The 21,669-nt window shown below is 39.1% G+C and overlaps 1 protein-coding gene across 8 annotated transcripts in view; it reads left to right on the top strand.

The window, feature by feature from the left end:
• The window catches only part of TAFA5 (TAFA chemokine like family member 5), a gene marked incomplete at its 3' end in the record, with an annotated part of 615,005 nt that extends 594,017 nt beyond the window's left edge, over positions 1-20,988 (top strand). Inside the window, exons 5-6 of one of the 8 annotated variants that reach the window (XR_014709320.1) lie at positions 16,657-16,749; positions 18,059-20,988. Coding sequence is in view for 1 of the 8 variants with exons in the window: in XM_084612555.1 (XP_084468681.1) it covers positions 18,059-18,067 (9 nt within the window). Of the gene's footprint in view, positions 1-3,818; positions 3,955-16,656; positions 16,750-18,058 lie in introns of those variants that run through there. The other 7 variants (XR_014709322.1, XR_014709323.1, XR_014709321.1 and 4 more) reach the window with 7 other exon arrangements.
• Positions 20,989-21,669: the final 681 nt, after the last annotated feature.

The following is a 21,669-nucleotide window of genomic DNA, read 5'->3' as shown; positions in this document are numbered from 1 at the left end:
GGCCCCTCTGATACTATAAAAGGGCTCACTCCAGTCAGGCCAAAGAGAGCCAGGGAGCCAGAGGAGAGGAAGTGTGGCCGAAGGGCAGGGTAATGAAGACACCCTTAAGCCACTGGAAAGATAGCCCTAAGGTAAGGGTGAAGAAGGCATTAAGAGAGAGAAGCGGGAGAGCTGTGGGGAAGTAGCCCAGGGAAATGTAGCAACTCTGGCGGTGAAAGGTCGGCTGCCAACAGCTGCTGCCATTGGGGTCCCTGGGCCGGAACCCGGAGTAGAGGGTGGGCCCGGGTTCCTCCCAACCTGCCACTACAGAAACACCTCCTGGGAGGGGAAGACAGGCCCCTGTCAGGACAGGAGACTGAACTGTTCTAGAATAACCCCACAGGAAAAACAGAGACTGTGGGAGTTCTCTCACCAACCTTCTTGCTGGCTTATGATGAAAAGGGTTCAGTAGACTGTAACCCTGGCTCTAGAGAGAAAAGGGCTACGTGGAGGGTTGGAGTGAGCCTCTGAGGCTTGCATAAACTGCCTGGAAGCATGAGACAAGGTTGGAGCTCTGCCACTATATATATATATATAAATAAATTCCGGATGAGGATTTGCTAACAAGGAGATGTCTGGGAAATAAGCCAGCTTTAGTGGTTTCAGGAGAATTTTCAGAATTACAGAGTGGCATAGGAATATACCTATATTTAAATACACAAATGTCTCAAATTATCACAGCAAATGGCAATTGACAGCTTATGATGCATCTTGGCACCGATTTCAGATCAAACCACATACCAGGCTTTAAATCAAAATATATTTATCTTCTTGTTGACATGAATATCAATCTCAAGCTTCAGCTTCTGGATTATGTTTACTTATGATCCATAAAGGAGCCATCTTAATTTTTTCACATTTAAATGTTGTTTGTGCTGCTTTTGGCTTGCTAGACAACAGTATATCCCATATGTGAATATGACATTGCCATCACTACGAATGTTACGATCATTTTCAGGATACTGTCTTTCTGAATTTGGATAGCGAACTGCTCGGCTGCAGTCTGTGTTTTTGGCCATAGACACCTGGCCCATCCTAGAGAAAGATGACCTCTGGCAAAATATTGGGATTATTGTTTCCCATCTGGAGGAAGCCCAGGAAGTTCCAGATGTCAGAGTTCTGGCTCATCAAAGTGCCAGTTTTTGAACGAAGGTTCCCAGGATCAGAGTGGGTTTTATTGGTGGAATATCTACCTCACGTTGCCATTTAGGAGAGGGACAGTTTAATATTATTTTGGCAAAAGCTCACCTTAAAATGGAAATATCATTTTGGAAACATTTGACGTTAACCATTGATGTGACTGTTCTGCTTTTTGGCATTTGTGTATGAACGATGAAGAATGCAGTCACTTTGTAGGGTATTATATATTGTCTCCCTGTGGCTCAGTTTCACGAGCCATAAAATGGCACTAATGATGCTTAACTCCCTTTGTAAAGCTTCTTGAGCTATTCTGATGAAAAGCACTATATAAGAGCTATGTAATATTGTTATACTTGCATAGTAGTTAGATAAGTGGACATACTGTAATAATATGAAAAACACTTTGGGTCAGATCGTGTCTGGCCCTGGCAGTTGCACAAGGTAGGAGAGAAGGTACAAGGAGCCTTCCAAACTACCTATGTAGAAGCCAGAATAAGCAGTATGTGTAATGGCTGCTTGAGGGCTGCACCAACATCAGCCCTATCATCTCCACAAGGTGAGCAGAGCGGGCTCCGCATGAGGAGGGGAGAATTCATGCTGGATGCTGTAAGTAAGTAAGTTTAACATGGACCTCAAGCGCAAATGCCTTGAGGAGCTTCTACTCAGTCTGCAGCAGTCTTTCCCTCAGCTTCACAGTAGGGCTGTGCCTTAAGGTACAATCTAGCCTCTCGAATCATTTACTGTACACAGAGTGGTGCTTGTAAGAATCCTGAGATCGCACCCACGTTGTCTTCCACTCTCAAGACTCTTGCATCATTTCTCCCTTTTTTCACATCTCTCCTCTACTTGAATGAGGCTCCTTTCTGTACCTTTCACACTAATCAGCTAGACGTGTCAGTGGTAAGCAACACCAGACACTCCCTCCCCATCAGCCCTGATATCATCCACAGTAATCCCAGCCTGTGCCAGTTTTTTGGACTGAGAGCCTGGGAATGAGAATCAAATACAGATCTCAGGCCCCAGGCATCTGAGCATGTATTTTCTCACAAGGCAAAAATGTAGCACTGAAGGGTGATTGTAATGGTGAGATCTTGAGTTTTCACCAATCATGTCATCTGGGCTATTATAAAATCTTCAGGACCTATCTCTTTATTTGGCTGCATTCTCTTGTAATTGCTAAGACACAGTGCTAGCTATCTCTCCCTTCTACTTTAAGATCCTCCTACAATTTTTCTTATAGTCCCAAGAAGTCCAAGGAATCAATATATTTGAAATTGCCACTAAAGTCTTTCAAATCCCTTGTATTTTTCCTTTAATTTGATAAGAACAGTGGTGGAGGGGTGCAGTACTAAAGCTCCCATTAAAAAGAAAATTTTAAATTCTAAAGAAGAGAACAAGTTTCATGTTAAATGGGTTCTTGGGGTTGAGTGTTTGCATTTGATTAGGAACTCGGAAATAGCACTATGATAAATAGCAGAGAGTGTACCACACCAGATTTGACTAATGAGCTTGTCACTACAATATCCTGGTTCCTGTCTTCACCTGAAGCTCATTTGCTTCTGAGGTTCATTACATTTCATCTGTGTAGCTGTGTCATAAGCTGTGTCGTAAGGTCAGTTCCATACCTACCATTAGGACAAGTAAAGTGCAGCGTATAGTACTCTGATTTAACACCAATATATTTTTGAATACCTCAGTAATTTTTACTTTATTCTCCACTTTTTGCTGTTTTTTTCAGTTTCTTAATATGAAAACCAGTTGTTTCTAAAAATCAACCTGGCAGTACCTACTATAACACAAATGTAATGAAACTGTTTGTCGTGTGATGCCTACCTGTGATCAGGGCTTATTGACTCCTGGGATTTTATTGTCACAGAAATAACAGTGGAATTTCCTCCTTGATGAGGGACCCACGGAAACTGTTACCTGCTCTGTTAGGTAGTAACACCTGGCTGAACCGTGGTAGTGTGCTGTATTGGTCAGAAGAACAGGAGGGCACCAGTCACAAAAACTGTTTCTCATTCCTTTCTCCCTCTATCACCGTGGCTTATTCCTGAGATAATGTTCAGCCAGAGGATGATGCTTTTCACAATGATGCATATGGAGTGACAGTGGGAATTAGTATGCAACTGATGGTAGCATGGGACTTGCTGTGTCCCACTAAGGAGAGGTGCACCTACTTGGACTTCTCCTCCGAAAAAAAGCCTGAGAAAAAAAAGCCTGAGAAAGGTTATCAAAGAAACTGTTCTATGGGGAGCCGGAGGAGTCCCTTGGAAGATATGCTGGGGAAAGGGAGGGAGTGCGGATTCCCACACTTTGCATGAGAGGGAATTGCCTTGAGAGGGGGAAGGCAAGACTCTCATCCCATTTCAACTATGATACAGATGGAACTAGACAAAAGAGATGTGACTCTTCAAACACCAAATAGTTCTGTGTGTAGGGGGATGGAGGTCACTTCTCTTTCCCCCTGCCCTCCAAAGTTGTACTGTGTTTGCTTTCTTACAGTCTTCTCCCTCATATGTGTAGTGTTTGTGTAAAATTTGTTATAAATTATAGAGTTAACATTTCCTTGCAGTTTGCCAGTTTGTTTTATTTATTTATTTTTTACTGTTTTTCTATTTGTTTCCATTCTGCTGCAGAAATCTGATCACCACAGAACTCCTTGCCAAAATTCCACAGAAACCAGGGGGTATTGGGGATCTTGCCAAAGAATTTAGATCCAATATGCTGCACAATACACAGGGCTCTGTCTCTGATAGACAGCGACACACTGGTTGGTTTTTGAACTACTGTACTGTATGCGTCCCAAATTTGTGTTTAGGTTTAAATGTAATTAAAATGTTAAACAGAAGTTTCCATGGACTGTAATCCTTCCATGTGTCTGCTTTGCTGTTGGGAGACTAAAAATGTTTTCACTGGCTAATTTTGGGGATGAATGTGTAATTTCTCCTCCTATGCTCAGCCCTGCATGTCTTGTCCCCATCCCTTTCCATTCTTTTCATTCAGATCCAAGTCAGAACTCTATGACATGACTATATGTAGATATTGCAAAAGAGGAATCACCTATGTGATTATAGGAATATAACACAAATAATGCATAAGGGCCAAATACTCCCTGTAGATACACATGTGTATTCCATTGTATTGAACAGGAGCTGAACATACATTCTCAGGGCAGAATTTGGCCCTCTGTGTTTACGTATTCTTTAGTTTAGAGAAACCTAATATTTCTAGAGGTAGATATTGGTTTCTTTGCTATGTCCCTCACTATCCCATATAATATGATGATTCTTTGTAGATGACAGTTATTATTCCAATGCAAATTAGGGGAGGTGAACTTTTTTAAAAAAAATAGATGTCACTGTATTCAAATAATTCCATTATTGAGGGGATGGGGTCTTGATGTGCACACAACTGGTGTACTTGCCCAAAGTTCCAAAGCCTCTGGAACCAGGATCTAAACATTATTAAAATGTTAACTGGAAGATCCCTTTGTTAGACTGGAGAGTTTTGTGATTGGGCTGCTATCCAGAAAAAAGTTCTCCTAAATGGAACCAAGGGTTAGCTGCTGAACTAATTTGTGCTGACACTGAGCTGTTCTGGAAATCTGCGCTGGAGACTGGCCCATCAAACAAAGGACACTGCTGCTTTAGCAGACTTTCCTGCCAGTCTCTGCATTAAGTGTGAGGATTATGATCAGCAGCAAGCAATCTTCTAGGATGGTAAGAGAGTTTCCTCTCATGTGCACATTTGTATCTGTTCACATCTTCATGAACTTCATTCAAGGCCACTATCTGGCTTTTCTGTGTATGCTTTGGGTGGCTGTATATTCCCACTTCATGTGAGTGCAGAGCATGCTCTTTCTCTTGCCTTCAATCAGAGCTATAAAAATTAATTAATAGAAGAAATATTTTGCATTCCTCTTTATCTAATATATATGCATTCTTCTTCCCCTGTCCCCATAACCTCTCAGACTCCATCCTCAAAGCATAGGCAAAAATTCTGCACATTGAATTATGAATGCCAGTGATTCTTTCCTATATCTGGCATGCTAGTAGATTGCTGATTTCAAGTCACCTACTGTACCACACTGTATCTTTGGAATGAGGCCAAACAAGACTTTTTTTTCTTAAAGGAATTGCCACGTGGAATACATAAAGCAGACATAATATCTCACTGGCAAGCACTGATCATTCAATTTCTTCCCTGGCAGGAAAGCATCCTATCTAAAGCTCACGCATTATGAGGCTGAATTCTCTCTTTTAATGGGTGAAATAGCCTAAATATCCTGCCTAATAGAACACTACTGTTTTTCTGATGTATTATTCATTAAAGTTTAACTGTTTTCACAATCAATCTCAGGACATTGCTTTTCCCATTTTTTTTTTACTGCAAGTGTGAGCCCAACCTTGCTCCAGACCAGCTGCTTGTCAATCAGATGTCGGTCTGTGAATGCCCCTGCACAATTCTCTCCTCTAATTAGAGAAGGAAAAGTAGCTGTTTAAGACTGTCTGTTGAGTTCAGTTGATGCCAGATCTGTGTATGTGTTTTCTTGAGCAGCTCAGTTTACTTTATAATACCTGTGATTGTTTTTAAACCTTACAATTAAATCTCATCTCACCCGCCATGCAATATTTTCTTTGATAATGATGCAGTGCTGCAGCAATGGAAGCTTTACTTTATCTCCGTAAAAGACTGTTATCTTTAATAAATACTTCACTGTTAACACACTATTCCTCCAAGATGTTTTTTTTTGGGGAGAAGATGTGATATAATTACAGGTTAAATCTGAGGTAGATCTTGTCAGAGATAAGCAACAGTCCTTACAATATATAGATCTGGATATTTAGATGTCTGTGTATAGATAGATAGATAATAAACTATACTAAAAGTAACTCTTAGACACATTGTTAACTTGATCTTGCCTCCTCAAAAAAAAAGTAATCACAATAATTATAATCACTGATTATTTTTTTACTACCCAGAGGAAAGCCTCTGGCTACTCTTATGTTTTCAGTCACATTAATATCAGAATTGCTTGTATCTGAGCATTAACAAAAGCAGAGAAGTGGTCGTTTTTCCTACTTAAAATCACATACCAGTGACATATCTTCCTTATTTTCACTTTCCATAAAGCTTCATGCCTAATACAGTTCTGAAGACCAAGAGGAAATAGATACAATCCAGTTACTTACTCTAGGCCTTTAGGGAGAGGTTACTTTTAATGTATTTGATTCTTACCCAGATCGTTAGAGTTTCTCTAGGAGAAACGTAGCTACACCATTTCCCATTGCTGCTCCATTTTAGATTACAAGTGATTTTTATTTATCCCAGCTATTTGATGCTGATGTCTCAATGTCGCACATTGATAAGTGCCAATTTATCCGCTCTGGTACCTAAATTTCACCCTTCCATCTGTTGATGCTCCTAATCTTAGTGATCTTCTCTAGGCTTCAGATAAGATAAAAATAACTTGTATGCCACAGGTCATCAGAGCCTTTCTAAAACAGAGTTGTTTTGCCCCCAAGAGGCTGATTTGGACTCTAAACTTTTAGGTCCTTTCTGAGATGTCTGTGTCTTTTCAGCCTGATTTCCTAATGAAAGACACTCATTACCAAGGTGCTTTTTTTAGCAAACCAGTAAAATGTAGAACCTGTTTTATCAGGTACCTGCTAAAAAGCCCTTTGCTTTTTAGAATAGCTTGATAAATTCCTTACAAAGTAGAGCTGTGAGTGAGAATATAGTTTACAATAATACAAGAACTTGTGCCGATTTTCCTGGCAAGGAGCTCAACATGCTTTACAATGTAACATCCCTATTAGGTAGGTAAGTAGTAGTGTCTCTGTTTTACATATGAAGAATCAGAGGCACAGAGAGATTAAGTGACTTGATCAGTGACTTGCAGGAAATCGGTGGCAAAGCCAGGGGTCCAAAACAAAGGTCTCTCGGTTCCATTTCTGTGTCTTAATCACAAGACCATTTTCCCAGGCAAAACAACTTCCACTTGGTTAGCCACTCTATGGAGCAAATATTATAGGGAATTACATTGTGACTGTTTCAGGCAAAACCACCAAGGAAGCAATATTTGGATTGCAAAAACTACAATACTCACCTGCTGAAGTGAAAAAACAGATTCACAGAGCCAGAAGAGTACCCAAAAGTCACCTACTACAGGACAGGCCCAACAAAGAAAATAACAGAACGCCACTAGTGTCACCTTCAGCCTCCAACTAAAACCTCTCCAACGCATCATCAAGGATCTACAACTTATCCTGAAGGACGACCCATCACTCTCACAGATCTTGGGAGACAGACCAGTCCTCGCTTATGGACAGACCCCCAACCTGAAGCAAATACTCTCCAGCAACCCCACACCACACAACAAAAACACTAACCCAGGAACCTATCCTTGCAACAAAGCCCGATGCCAACTCTGTCCACATATCTATTCAAGTGACACTTTCATAGGACATAATCACATTAGCCACACCATCAGGGGCTCGTTCACCTGCACATCTACCAATGTGATATAGAATCATAGAATATCAGGGTTGGAAGGGACCTCAGGAGGTCATCTAGTCCAACCCCCTGCTCAAAGCAGGACCGATCCCCAATTAAATCATCCCAACCAGGGCTTTGTCAAGCCTGACCTTAAAAACTTCTAAGGAAGGAGATTCCACCACCTCCCTAGGTAATGCATTCCAGTGTTTCACCACCCTCCTAGTGAAAAAGTTTTTCCTAATATCCAACCTAAATCTCCCCCACTGCAACTTGAGACCATTACTCCTTGTTCTGTCATCAGCTACCACTGGGAACAGTCTAGAACCATCCTCTTTGGAACCCCCTTTCAGGTAGTTGAAAGCAGCTATCAAATCCCCCCTCATTTTTCTCTTCCGCAGACTAAATAATCCCAGTTCCCTCAGCCTCTCCTCATAAGTCATGTGTTCCAGTCCCCTAATCATTTTTGTTGCACTCCGCTGAACTCTTTCCAATTTTTCCACATCCTTCTTGTAGTGTGGGGCCCAAAACTGGACACAGTACTCCAGATGAGGCCTCACCAGTATCGAATAGAGGGGAATGATTACGTCCCTCTATCTGCTGGCAATGCCCCTACTTATACAGCCCAAAATGCCATTGGCCTTCTTGGCAACAAAGGCACACTGTTGACTCATATCCAGCTTCTCGTCCACTGTCACCCCTAGGTCCTTTTCTGCAGAACTGCTGCCGAGCCATTCGGTCCCTAGTCTGTAGCGGTTCATTGGATTCTTCCGTCCTAAGTGCAGGACTCTGCACTTGTCCTTGTTGAACCTCATCAGATTTCTTTTGGCCCAATCCTCCAATTTGTCTAGGTCCCTCTGTATCCTATCCCTACCCTCCAGCTTATCTACCTCTCCTCCCAGTCTAGTGTCATCTGCAAACTTGCTGAAGTTGCAATCCACACCATCCTCCAGATCATTTATGAAGTTATTGAACAAAACCGGCCCGAGGACCAACCCTTGGGGCACTCCACTTGATACTGGCTGCCAACTAGACATATATGCCATCATGTGCCAGCAGTGCCCCTATGCCACGTACATTGGCCAAACCAAACAGTCTCTACACAAAAGAATAAATGGACACAAATCTGACATCAGGAATCATAACATTCAAAAACCTGTAGGAGAACACTTCAACCTCTCTGGCCACTCAGTAAAAGACTTAAGGGTGGCAATTTTGCAACAGAAAAGCTTCCAACACAGACGCCAATGAGAAACTGCTGAGCTTGAATTAATATGCAAACTAGATACCATTAACTTGAGTTTAAATAGATACTGGGAGTGGCTGGGTCATTATACATATTGAATCTATTTTTTCATGTTAAGTATCCTCAGACCTTCTTGTCAATTGTCTAAATGGGCCATCTTGATTATCACTACAAAAGTTTTTTTCTCCTACTGATAATAGCTCATCTTAATTAATTAGCCTCTTACAGTTTGTATGGCAACTTCCACCTTCTCAGTATGTATATATAGATATATATAAAATCTTCTTATTATATGTTCCATTCTATACATCCGATGAAGTGTGCTGTAGCCCATGAAAGCTTATGCTCTAATAAATTTGTTAGTCTCTAAAGTGCCACAAGTCCTCCTGTTTTTTAATCCAGATTGTGTTCAGGCAAAGGTTTAGGGTTTGGATTTGATGTTTAATCGTGGCTATTATTCAAGTTCAACTACATCTTGTGAGAAATTCTCATGAGATTTCAGCCACATTTTAGGTAACATTAATATTATTAGCTATTCAGCACTCCAAAGTGAACTAGTGCTTTATAGGATAGAACAGATTGCTGACCTAAAGAACTTCCAATCTAAGCAGACCACACAGCGAGAGCTGGATGGTGGGTTTTAATTCAAACACTACCTCCTTTGAGTTGAAAAGGGTTCAGATTCAAGTTTCCAGTTTGGGTTTCTCTCCACTGCTGAGTATCATTATGTGATTAAACAAGAGGCTCGTTATGTACAAAATCAGTGAAATATTATTCTACTATTGTAGATAATTTTTCCATTTATAGGGACATGATCAACTTGCAAATCACATTGTGCCTGAAAATTCTATATTATTATTATTGTAACTGAAGGAAGAAAGTAGGAGAATATTCCTAATTTTCCCCCCAGTCTACTCTCTGCATTTGACAGCACTACTTAGAACTACTTAGAAAGTTCCACTGGAATTGAAGAATGTACCAGTTCTCTATCCTTAAAATAGGGAAATTTATTCTAATCTTTCAGATGAGTGGAATTCTTTGGGTGCCTGCTGAATGTTCCCTATAGCTTAGTAAAAGACACTTTTACACATCAGCAGAGAAGCAGGAAACCTCTTATTAAAATGCCCTTTAAGGATTTTAAAAATAAATTCAGGTTGCACTGCTTAAAGGGTGTTGTCTTAGAACAGTGGTTCTTAACCATTACTGCAGCCTGCACCCCTTTAGTTCTCAAAATATGTTCTCGCACCCCTTCTCAAAAATCATTGAAGTAGGTCAGTTCTTTAAACCTAGATATATTTTTGTTTGTATATTACAGTAATCGTTAAAAAAGGTATAATGTTAATAAATACATAAGTTTGATGAAACAAAGTAGTTGTACTTACGTGTCTGTGCTTAATTTGTGTTTTCGATGATTTACCTTCTAAAAAAATCTGGCATGTCTCACACCCCCAGAAAGGGCATCTCACACCCCCAGGGGGTGCATGCCCCCCAGGTTAAGAACCACTGTCTTAGAAGCTAGAGTCATTATTTTAAATTAGTCAGTTCAAAAGAACTTCTCATGTTGATAATGTCTGTTTAAGTTGTTTTTTCTGAGGCAGGGTTTTTTTGTCATTGACCAGGAGGGCCAAAGAGTATGTTAGAGGGAAGCTGTTTGGGAATCTTTTTATCAGAACCCTCATGACTCTGTACTGAGCCAGCCCTGTACTTCATGTACAGCCTCACCAATCCTTCCCCTGTTTTTTCCCCAATTAGACCTCACTTCTTCTCCTGAAATATTATTACAGCTTTTCACATCCACACCCATGAAGAACATTCAGTGAATAGTCTTAATAAGACCATCTATTAATGCTGCTTCATTATCTGGCTATCCTATGGAGTCATGTAGTGTGAAATATCACCTGCCTCTTTCCCCTTTTATCTATAGGAAATATGATATAGCATCACCATGACATGGCTAAGTCAGGAATATCAAAGTGTGTTCTAAATCTAGGGTTCCTGCACAAGCACTTGGTTGTGTCAGCTACACCACCAATCATCTATGGGGCAGGTTCTAATAACCTTACACATGCTGCGGAGTTGGCTCTAGTACCCTTGGTCACCTTATTCTGTGAGTAGTCCCACTGATTTCAAAGAGTAAGGTCCAATACAGCCTGAGTAAAGGTATCAGACTCTGACTCCCAATACATTTAAAGTTTTCATAAGAACAAAGAAGAGAAATATAACCATAACTTTTATACAAAAGGAAAAAAAAATATGACAGGGGAAGCGGGAGTGATGTTTAGGAAAAATATTGGGCACATCTATTATTTGAATTCTAGTAAAATTATTGATATGAGGTTGTGGGGGGAAATATATGTCCTAAGAGCGATAGGAGCCACAGCCAATTGTTATTAGCACATTAGTTTCCTATTCCCACAGGCAAATCATTTTTCCTTTCTGTCGCTGATTTGAACGGGGGATGTAGAATAAGCAAACAATCCATGATAAAGAAAAGTCTTCTTGGAAGAATACTAACAGATATAGATATCCCCAGATTTCTAACTTATGAAAAAGCAATATATATGTATGGAAAGCATGTCTGGGGATGGACGACATAATGTGTGAGGCTGATCTTTATAAACATTCATCCACAAACACATTCAATAGGTATGACCTACCCTATTACACTTTGAATACAGTGGGAGCGAAAAGCTGTTGGACTTTTTAAAATGGCCTGCCTGGTGGCTAGTTCAGTGACATATAATAAATATACATCTTTTCCAAATAAACCACGTCGGGCTGGGTTGTTTTTTGTTGTTGTTGTTCTAATAGCTATAGTCACTTTAAGCCTTTTGTCCTTTTGTGAACGTTGAAAAATCAATTTGCATAAATGAATAGCATGGGAGAAAGTGGAGGGAAGGAGCAATACTGAATAAATTGTCACCAGGGACTGTGGCAGTTCAGGTAAATGCAACAGGGTGGTATTGCTGCTAAGATCATCACAAGAAATTTCCATTTTTATTCCTGTGAAGAGTGAGGTGCCTTACAGGGCAGTGTCGGGTTTTTCTTGGGAGTTTTAATGTTTTCCATCTCTGTTGTGGTATTATTCATGCATGGTTATTCAGAGTCCTAGAACAGACAGCTGCAGCAGCAGAGGGCAAAGACATGCTATTTATCTGTCTTGCAGTCAATTGCTGCAAAGCACTGGGACTGTTTCCGTTATGAATACATTTTCTGAGGCAGAGACTGGCCAGATACCTGTATTCATCTTTGTAAATTATTTTTTATTGGGTTTTTTTTTCCAGACTGTAGTCCAAGCAAGAAACAAAAGGAGCCAGTGCTTAGATACTACGGTGAGGAGCGCTGTATAAAATCCTAAAATAGGTAGATGGAGCAAGACTGTTTTAAAAGGCAATTGAAAGTGTAAAACATATGGGCAGGACAAGCCTTTTAGCTGTTACCCAACACAAACCCCTCAATGGCCACTTATAACTGTTTGGACTCTGGAGAAGGTCCAAAAGGTAGTGTTGGACAAATAGTAGACAGTTTAGATGTGGCATTGTGGAATGCAAAGACAACAGGGGAGGTGGATCAGTCCTTACTTCTGCTAGCCATCTGTTGGTCTCATGTAAATTAGGCTCTTGGCTGTCACAGTAGAAAACTACAGCTTTGGTTCACGTTCCCTGACTTTCACTTTCTTTCTGAAAACTGAGAGTGCAACCCATGTGAAATTGCCAAACCTTTGCCAAGATTGGGGTGGAATTTTTGGCACATTTATGGATTCCAAGTGAAATAAAAGCTCAGTCCACACATGCTCGAAAACTCAGCCCTGGCTCGGAGATCTCTTGCGAACCTCGTTTGCTGGTTTGTAATCAGAGTCCCAGATATGTTGTCATTAGTTCAGAGCCTAGTTACTATGGTGGGAGATAGATACTTTGGTGGAAAGCTCATCTTGTTACTTTAGATAAGGAATGCACCACACATTTCCAACCCCTGTTGTTAACTCATTTTCCTTTAATATCTGTCTTTGCTATCAAGAATGAACCATTAACTTTTCTTAGTTTTATACTTTATTTAGTCATGCATTTCCCCCCACTCTTCCCTCCTCCCTATGGAAGTATGTAAGAAGAATCAAGTTCAGTATGTTAGAATTGCTTTAATAAACAAAAATGGTTAAACCATCTAAGAACTATAATAACACTTCTGTCGCTATGTGAAAGATTTGGTTTGGTTTTTCTTATATTGTAAATGATGTTTTAATAGACATTCAGGAAAAAGGCTGCTAAGTTATTCACTACTTTCTCTCTGACATGTCATGGGACATACTATAGATGAGGGTTGTCACAGTTCATGGCAACTACAAGATGTATTTCCTGAGTGGCACAAAAGGGCACCCACTCTCAGCTTACAGCTCCCCAAATGTTGCCTCTTTTGGGTGGAGACATGTCTCTTTCTCTCTTGACTGGGGTATTTCCAGGCTGGACAGTTGCCTTTCCTTCGCTGCGTCATTCCCAGCACAGACAGGTTGCCCTAGGACACCTGCTTGCTTTCTCTTCAGAGACGGATAACAGTGTAATTGCTCCAGATATAAATTACCACACAACTCTTTCTAAGCAAGCTTACAAGCATTACAGAGAAAACATATTGATAATAATAAAAGAACTTGCACACATGCTAATAAGCTTACCAGAGTTCATCCCAATACTTACATGGGCTCTGGTAAATGCACTCTTTTAATACCCACCCTAGGGGCATCATCATGGTTGCAAGTTCATCAGAGCTTCAGCTCAGAACAAGCACACAGTCTTATGAGGCCCCAGCTGGTCAACTTCTTCCAATCCTCCCCTAATAATTGGGGCCCTCCGTGGATCAGGGGTCCTGTCTGTTTGCTGGAACAGGAAGAAGCCCCTGGGGCAGGTTAACCCCAGTTTTTTATCCAAAAGTATTTTCTTTGTCTGATGGTCTCTGAAGAATCCAGTTTGAACTCTGCATTTCTCCCAGAGGGGGGTGACTTCAGAGGGTTGATAACGGAGGAAGTTTGTTAGCATCCCTCCTCCTCACTAGAGAAGGTACATACAGTGCCACAACAACACATACACACATGTGTTTCTAATGCTATGTACCTCAAAGATATTAATGCTAATTCAGTAAAGTTTAACTTAACTCACTAAACTTATCTTAATTGCATAAGGTTTGCTCATGGGATATTGTCAAGTCTGCTACCAGGGTGATTTGGACCTAGCTACATATAAACACACAGAGCTTAAATACACTACTATGGTGGTTAGATTTGATTAAAAAATGATAGACATTTGTCAGTTCAATTTATTTGACTGACAAGTGCAAGAGTTCCCCAAATTATGATCCTCTTACTATAAGTAGTATAGAGACAGATGTGCTGGGCCATTTTTTTTAAATAGCCTCTAATTTTATGCCCACTGTAGTATCAGTTACTTGCAAGTGCAGATGGTACCTGATCCAAAGCCCATTAAATCTATCTAAAAACTTACTTTAATTTCAGTGGAAAAACTCCATTAACGTCAGTGGATTTGGGATCAGGCTGTAGGTATCTAAATATTATTAGATAATTGCCCCCTCAGTTGACTGCAGAAACAAAATGTGGTCCCTTTATCTGTTCTGGAGTTTACGTACATGCACACACAGATAAATACATAGTTATGTAAGACAATAAAAAACCCATTGGGAAGAACACTGCTTCAATAATCTGTGGAGGGGTATCTGTTGGGGCAACCTGCTAGTATCAGTTAATTGGCTAAAACCCAAATGTAAGGCAGGGTGGAGTAAAGACTCATAGTAGAGGACACGTGAGAAGTAATATTGCAGGAACTGGACAGTTATGTGGAAGTAACTACTGTAGCTTACATTGCATTGAGAGTTTCATAATTTTGCACTGATTTTGTAAGTCACAGTGCTAACAGTGGGATAAGATCGTCTTTTGTGTAGCATAGGAAAAGGTGTAAAATTTAGGGATTCCCTGGTGGTGGGGAAGAGTTGAGACAACTCTTGACAAATCCATTCAACTACTTGCATTTTACAATTTAAATCAAGGATGGTGAGTGCTCTGGCGGAGAAGTATTTACAAAGCACAGGAACTCAGGCTCAGCCCTTGTAAGGAGTGTAAGTACTGCGGTAGCTCTGCCTCAACTGGGGAGGGAGCTTGGAAACTCTGCAGGAGGCTGAGATGTAAGGGAGGAGGAAGACAAGAGGAAGACTTGGCAGAGGAGGGGGAGACAACCTTCCCATATTCCCTTCACTTTATATTCTACATATTGGTGGGGAGTGGGATCCTTCTGTCTAGTGGGCTGCTGGGTGATGGTTTATCAAGAGTTGGTTGGGAAGTATGCTGCTAATGCAGATTATAATAATTTTATCAATACCCTAAGCATTGGGTGCAAATATTTCCAGTATGCCATTCAGAAAATGCGATCTCTGCAGCAACACAGAAAACCTATATTAGGGAAAGCAAACAACAGAAATGTAGGATTATTCTTGCCAGCATGCACTGGCTGAAGTGTATCAAGCAAAGCAGAACAGTTCTTTTTAGAAGGACTTAAAACCTACTTTGTGAAAACTTGGGGTGAATTCTTGTTCCATTGAAGTCACTGCAAAATTCCCACTGACTTCACCAGGGTCAGGATTTCATCCTGTATTCCTAACTTGGACCTGTGAACACATAAACAGATCCAGGGTTGAAGCTTGAGCCAGGGAATTGGAGCCCAGGATTTTATTACCTCAGCTGCAAGGTTTCAGATTAGAAAACCAAAAGCATTCTCTAATGCTAAAAGCTTTTACATTCTTAGTTACTTATTTTATAACTTGTATTGCAATCTGTGTCAAACTAATTAGTAGCTGTATGAGGAATTGAAGATTAGTCAGGGTGGGTATTCTGAATAGCTTTAAAGTGTCTCTTTTTTCCTTTAAATTCATTTTCCAACACCGGGGATCTGGTTGCAGGGTTGAGCTACCAGGGTATATGGTATAAGAATTCCGTTTATTCCAGTCATTCAGGGGCCTACTTTTTTCTCTTTATTAATTTGTATGGGGTGTGGTGATGATTTGTAGATCATGAAGAATGAAGAGAAGGGAGGACAGCATGGAGATGAGAAGCAAGTTTGCAATCTCTCTTCTCCTCCTCATGCTCTCTCCATCCTTTTAATTTACTGTCTCCACTGTTCCCTAGCATTTTACAATGTAGAATCCTTCCCACTCCTCTCATTTTATCTCTTAAAGCATTGATACCATATTCACAGAGAAAATCTGAATGTTCAAAGTGGAGGCAGGGATAGCAAGGCAGGAGACTTTTAAATCCATGAAATGACAAAGCAATAGATTTCTGCAAATGAGTGTGGTTGGATCTGAATGTATCTCCATACTGGGACGCACAATGCAGTTTATGCTGTTGCTTTTAGTTTTGGGTTATTCCAGCATGATTCAGAAATCATGAGCTAGGTCAGCCTAATCCTTCACAGAATAGTAGCTTACTTTCACCCTAATAAGTCAGAGAACTCCAGCTTCATGTGATATCCTGCATAAAAATTATTCCTAGACTTCAGAATTTTGTACTGATGCTAAACCTCGGCAATGGGAGAATATTGGAAGACCAGAAGGAAGGAATGTAAATGGGAAACAAAACATTTAACTGAAGCAGAACTTTAACATAATTTCTTCTTGCTGAATGTATATATAAAACAAGAGAATATACCTCAATAATCATCCAGGTTTTTTGCCTTCAGCCTGTCTGAGGCCATGTGGTTTGGAGATCTGATCACTAGTCCGAAAAGAAAAGGCTGTTTTCAAGATTTCTGGGGTGTTTTTTCCTGGAAAAGGTGAGAGGATAAAAGCAGAAATCTGTGAAATACACTTTATGCCTTATAGGGCAAATATATACAGAGAGAGAGAGAGAGAGAAATGTTTCAAGCTGTTGCTAAACTGATTTGGAAGCAGGTATTTCTTTCATTTACCTCTCCAAGGGGTAGGTTAAAAAATAAATCTAAATTTCATACACGACTTGAACCAAGGAAATTGGATTTTCTTATTTATTTTGTTCTTTCGCATACACTTTTAGTATTTTCTGGAGTTATGCTTGGTATTTCTATCAACAATGAGAATTTTAACTACTGAGAAATGTCCGAAAACAAAGAAGGAAGTGTTTGAACATTCAAACAGCATTTTGAAGTAATCATGTTTCCTCAATACACCTCAAAACATTTTTCTCTGAACAATGCCTGTGTATTTTAGAAACAATTTATAAACTGGTATTTTTGGTGAGTTTGTCCAACAGCCTTCTTGTCATATAAACACTCCATTTCTTTATCTTTATGTTTATGCTGTCTTTCATTGTTCTCATTTTATCTTTAGTGGGCACTTTTTTGTTCTGTTTTTTCTCTTTCAAACTACTATCTCTTTTCTTTCCTTTCATTTTATAAGGTTTTTCTATTCCATTTTTCTTTCCTGAGGTTCCTGAGGCAATGATTTTTGCAGTTTCATTTTTTTTGTTTTTAAATCTCTATAATTAAAACAAGTTTCTAACTACATTGATCATAAATATACTTTTGTATTAATTTGTACTTGTAATGGCATCACTAGAGGGCAGTATTGAATAAATAAGTGTGCTGAACAATGCTATGAGAAATTAGAAGCAGAAAAGCCCCTAGTAGAAACATACTTGCATTTTTTATTAAATATAAATACTTTTGGATTTCAGTTTTTATCAAATCCCATTTGTACAGGATAGAAAGAATCATAAACTTCATAATAAAGCATTTATTCGATCATTTTATATGTAACTTAATACAAAAGAAAGAGAATTCTGTAAAGTTATTAGAAAAATGGATGGGCAGGGGGCGTAGTAGACAGTAACAGTTAAGCTGTTGTAAACTATTAATTCATAACATTGTCATAGAACTTTAATTTTTAACTAGACGTCATGGTTAAAATTTCATACAACAAATAATGTATATAGATTATATCAGTGTTGTTTCCCAGAGAAAATGTTTGTGGTAACAAATAAATATTTTCCAAATCATTAACTTCTTCCTTGGAATCTCTGTATGGTATATTTTGAAATAACGGACAGCAAAGATAACCAAAAGTGGAGAGTAAGATGTTGACTCATTTGTTCTTGTTGATTTACAGGTCTCCTGACAAATGCAGCAGCAAAGAATCCTCGTATGAGTGGTCTAGGTTCTGTGTGAACTACTTACCTTAGTCAAGTTTCACTGCTGTGGATCATCATCCATTATATGTCATCAATTCAACTGTCTGTTTCTCTATATCTCATAAAAGACAGCATAATTCCTCTACATTATGAGCTAAAAGTCTGTTCTACCATACTAAGGAGCATTGGACTAAGGAATATAGATATAAGAGATACGCTTGGGCATTAGCAATACACAAAGTTCCTGGTTAATGTTTCATCTGCGTTATACACCACTGCTGGACTCGATGTTACCTACATGTTTTGATCTGAAGAGTCTACTGCACTGAAGAGTATTCATCCCAATCAGCCTTAGAGAAGACTGTTTTGTCTATGGGAGGACACTGAGGTGCAAAAGAGAATCTCTTCTTGTGCCCTGGACTGTCTGAATTGCTTTTATTTTCTTATACTTTCAGTATATACAATAGACCAAAGAGCAAAATCTATTTTAAAGTGGACACAATCTTACTGTTAACAGAGCTATCTGGGTTAAATAGTAGGGTGGTCTCCACAAAGACATGATTTCAACTCTCACAAAGCTGAGATGTTCCTGTACAGCAGAAGTCTTTATGGAACACTGCAGTAAAAACTAAAGTAGAAAATTACTCTTGAAAAACCACATTATAAACAACGAAACGGAGCATGGAGAGAAAATGGCGTATGTTTGAAAAACTTTGATGAAACAGCTACAAACTGTCTACATGGCACCTTTATTCCTCTGTACTTAGATTGACTTTCTCGTACTAAAATCATTTTCAGTTTTAACCGGTTAAACATGCCTCTTCTACAGTTCCATTTTTGATAGTTAAAATTGGATAATACAGTATTTGCAAAGAGCATGTTTGGTCATCCGTGGCCTATGTCTCATCTGATACACCATTTAGCACCAGAAAGCAAATTAAAGAAAAAAAAAAGTAACACTTGTTTGAAAGAGATCATTAAATGTATTTTGAAAAGCCTAAAGTTATATATTTAACAGTTTTTATATGTTGTATATTTGTAGAAAATCCTATTTAACAATTAACGTGATAACTCTGACGGTCATGACAAATGGTTCAGAGTTAAGTTGTGTTTTATTACTTCAGTTGTCTCTGAAGTGACAGGTGTCATTTGCTTTCTTCCATTAGGGCATTCTGGATGTAAAGCATGACCAGAGAGGATTCTGTAGAAAAAGCAAAGAATAATGTTGTTTATATTACATAAATGCATTCAACCATTGCACTGTTGGAAGGCATTTTTTTGGTCTTTATGTACTGGTAAAAATAGAGTGTAAAATATTTTAATCATGGCTTTCCATACCAAGTTATTTCTCTCTCTCTCTCTCTCTCTCTCCTTCTCCCCACCCTTCTCTAGATAATACAGTATAAAAGTCAATTTGCAGCCTGTTCCTTGACCCAGATTCAATGTTTTACCTCATCGTTAGAAAGCCCACTTTTTTGGCATTATCAGGTAGTGAAAAGTTAATGCAAAGACAGCATAGAAAAGAAGGGAAATGAAGATAAAAAGATCCCTCACTCCCTATTACCGTACCTTTCTATATATGTTTGGTACATACTGATATGATGAAATCAACAAATGAGCTTAACTTCTTCCTGGCAAATGTATTCCAGTTTTAATGATTCTCCAAGTTTCCACTGTAGTATACTACCTAATACTCCAATTAACTTTTAGTACTATGCTAGTTCTATGCTACTAAAGAAAAATATATAGAGACTGTTCAAGCAGCCATAGATAAAAAATACAAAAACAAAAAGTTATTTTTTTTGTAAGGCCTGTTCCACTATTCAGGCTTATTTAATACACAGGTTGCAGAAACCATGAATTATAGGTGACTGTGTCTTTTGAGTAAAATAAATATATAAGAATTTCTTATTTAATCTTAAGTTTTTTGACCAGTATCAAAGTAGCAATTCCAGGCCAGCCACTTGAAAAGTGTTATGGACTGACTGCACTATAAATGACCGATGTCTGGTTTGAAATGTCATGCAATAAACGATGGTAAATACATTTACTGTACTACTAGAACTCAAGAGCCAGATCCCTCACTCCACCAATTTTCTGTTTTGTTTCAGTTTATTTTTAAGGGAGTGTAGTAGCCTTATTTAGTAAACACAGAAAAACTAAAGATGTTACATTTTTGTTGCTTTACAGTATTCAGTTTTGTGTTGGTTCAGCTAAATTATGGAAATAAAGAAAATCCTTTTATAAGTGAGACTTTTGTTCCCTGATCGTGATGTCACACAGAGAATTTCAGTAGAGGGTGCTTGCGGGTAGGGGAACAGAGAAGCAGATTCTCACAATGAAATAGGTGAAAATGTTCAGTACTGGAAATTGAAATAATACCCTACATTTGCAAAATTCCTAACAGTTTTGAGCACTGACATTTTTGGGTGCCCAGTCTGAGACAAGCACCGAGTACCCATTCTCTGGAAATTAGGCCCCTTTGACATGTCCTCAGATTGGACACCCAAAATCACTGGTCACTTTTGAAAATTTATTCTAATATCTCTGTTTTCATTACTTTGAATGCGCAGGAAAAGAGAAAGATGTCCTGGTTTTTAAGGTCTGCTCAGGAGAAGTAACAAAGCAAGAAAAGTTTAGATTACTGGTCAGAGACATGTGTACATTCTAGCTAGAAATGGGCCTAGTTTGTGTGACAGCAGTCTCAAGCCACTCCAAAAGAGAACTTTTTCAGAATGTACATTTTCAAATGAACAAAATATACTGACTGGTTTTATAAATGTAAATTAGTGTCCTCAATGCTATGCTGAAACCTTTACCTTTAAGTGACATTACACTTTTACAGTATTGTGGGCTTCAAACCTTACGGAACTTGATTTCACAAAGAATTTTGATTTGTTTATGTGAGTATTTTATGTGCCTCTTCCACAAAGAAATTCAAAGCATAGGAGAGGCATGTCGGATTTGAATGCTGTTAAATATCCTCCTTTTCTCAGTTTTCAAATGGGTAACTTTTCAAAACACATGGAAAGGACGATAAAATATGAAAAGGGTAGAGTTAGAGAAAAAGGTCACCCCACAGTCTAACAAAAACAGAAATACAGAAAAATATAGAAAACCTTTCATATAATTTTCAAAAAAGCTTTTATTGTGAACAAAACTTTTTCTTTTTATTATTGTACAGGTTTTATGCACACAATGTTCTTTGGTCCGCTGCTTGTTTACTGAAAGTGTACCCACATGTTTTTGTGTAAATCTTTAACCCCCGCATTTTCTATGTAATATGGCCTAGTAATCATCGTCTTGAGTATTAATTAGAGTTCCTTAAGAAAATAAAGAATGCAGTACCATGGCTGAAGAATTGTACAAGCAGAATTAGCTATGTCTGAACCAAAAGGAAATACATGAGTTGGCTTAAAGCAATGGTTCCCAAACTTGTTCTGCCGCTTGTGCAGGGAAAGCCCCTAGCGGGCCGGGCCAGTTTGTTAACCTGCCGTGTCTGCAGGTTTGCCCGATCACGGCTCCCAGTGGCCACGGTTCACTGCTCCAGGCCAATGGGGGCCGCTGGAAGTGACGGCCAGTATGTCCC

The sequence above is a fragment of the Lepidochelys olivacea genome (genome assembly GCF_965140295.1).
Source record: "Lepidochelys olivacea isolate rLepOli2 genome assembly, chromosome: 1".
In the NCBI taxonomy this organism is placed as follows: domain Eukaryota; kingdom Metazoa; phylum Chordata; order Testudines; family Cheloniidae; genus Lepidochelys; species Lepidochelys olivacea.
Note: the sequence above shows the minus strand (reverse complement) of the source record. Positions and strands in the feature narration are given on the sequence as shown.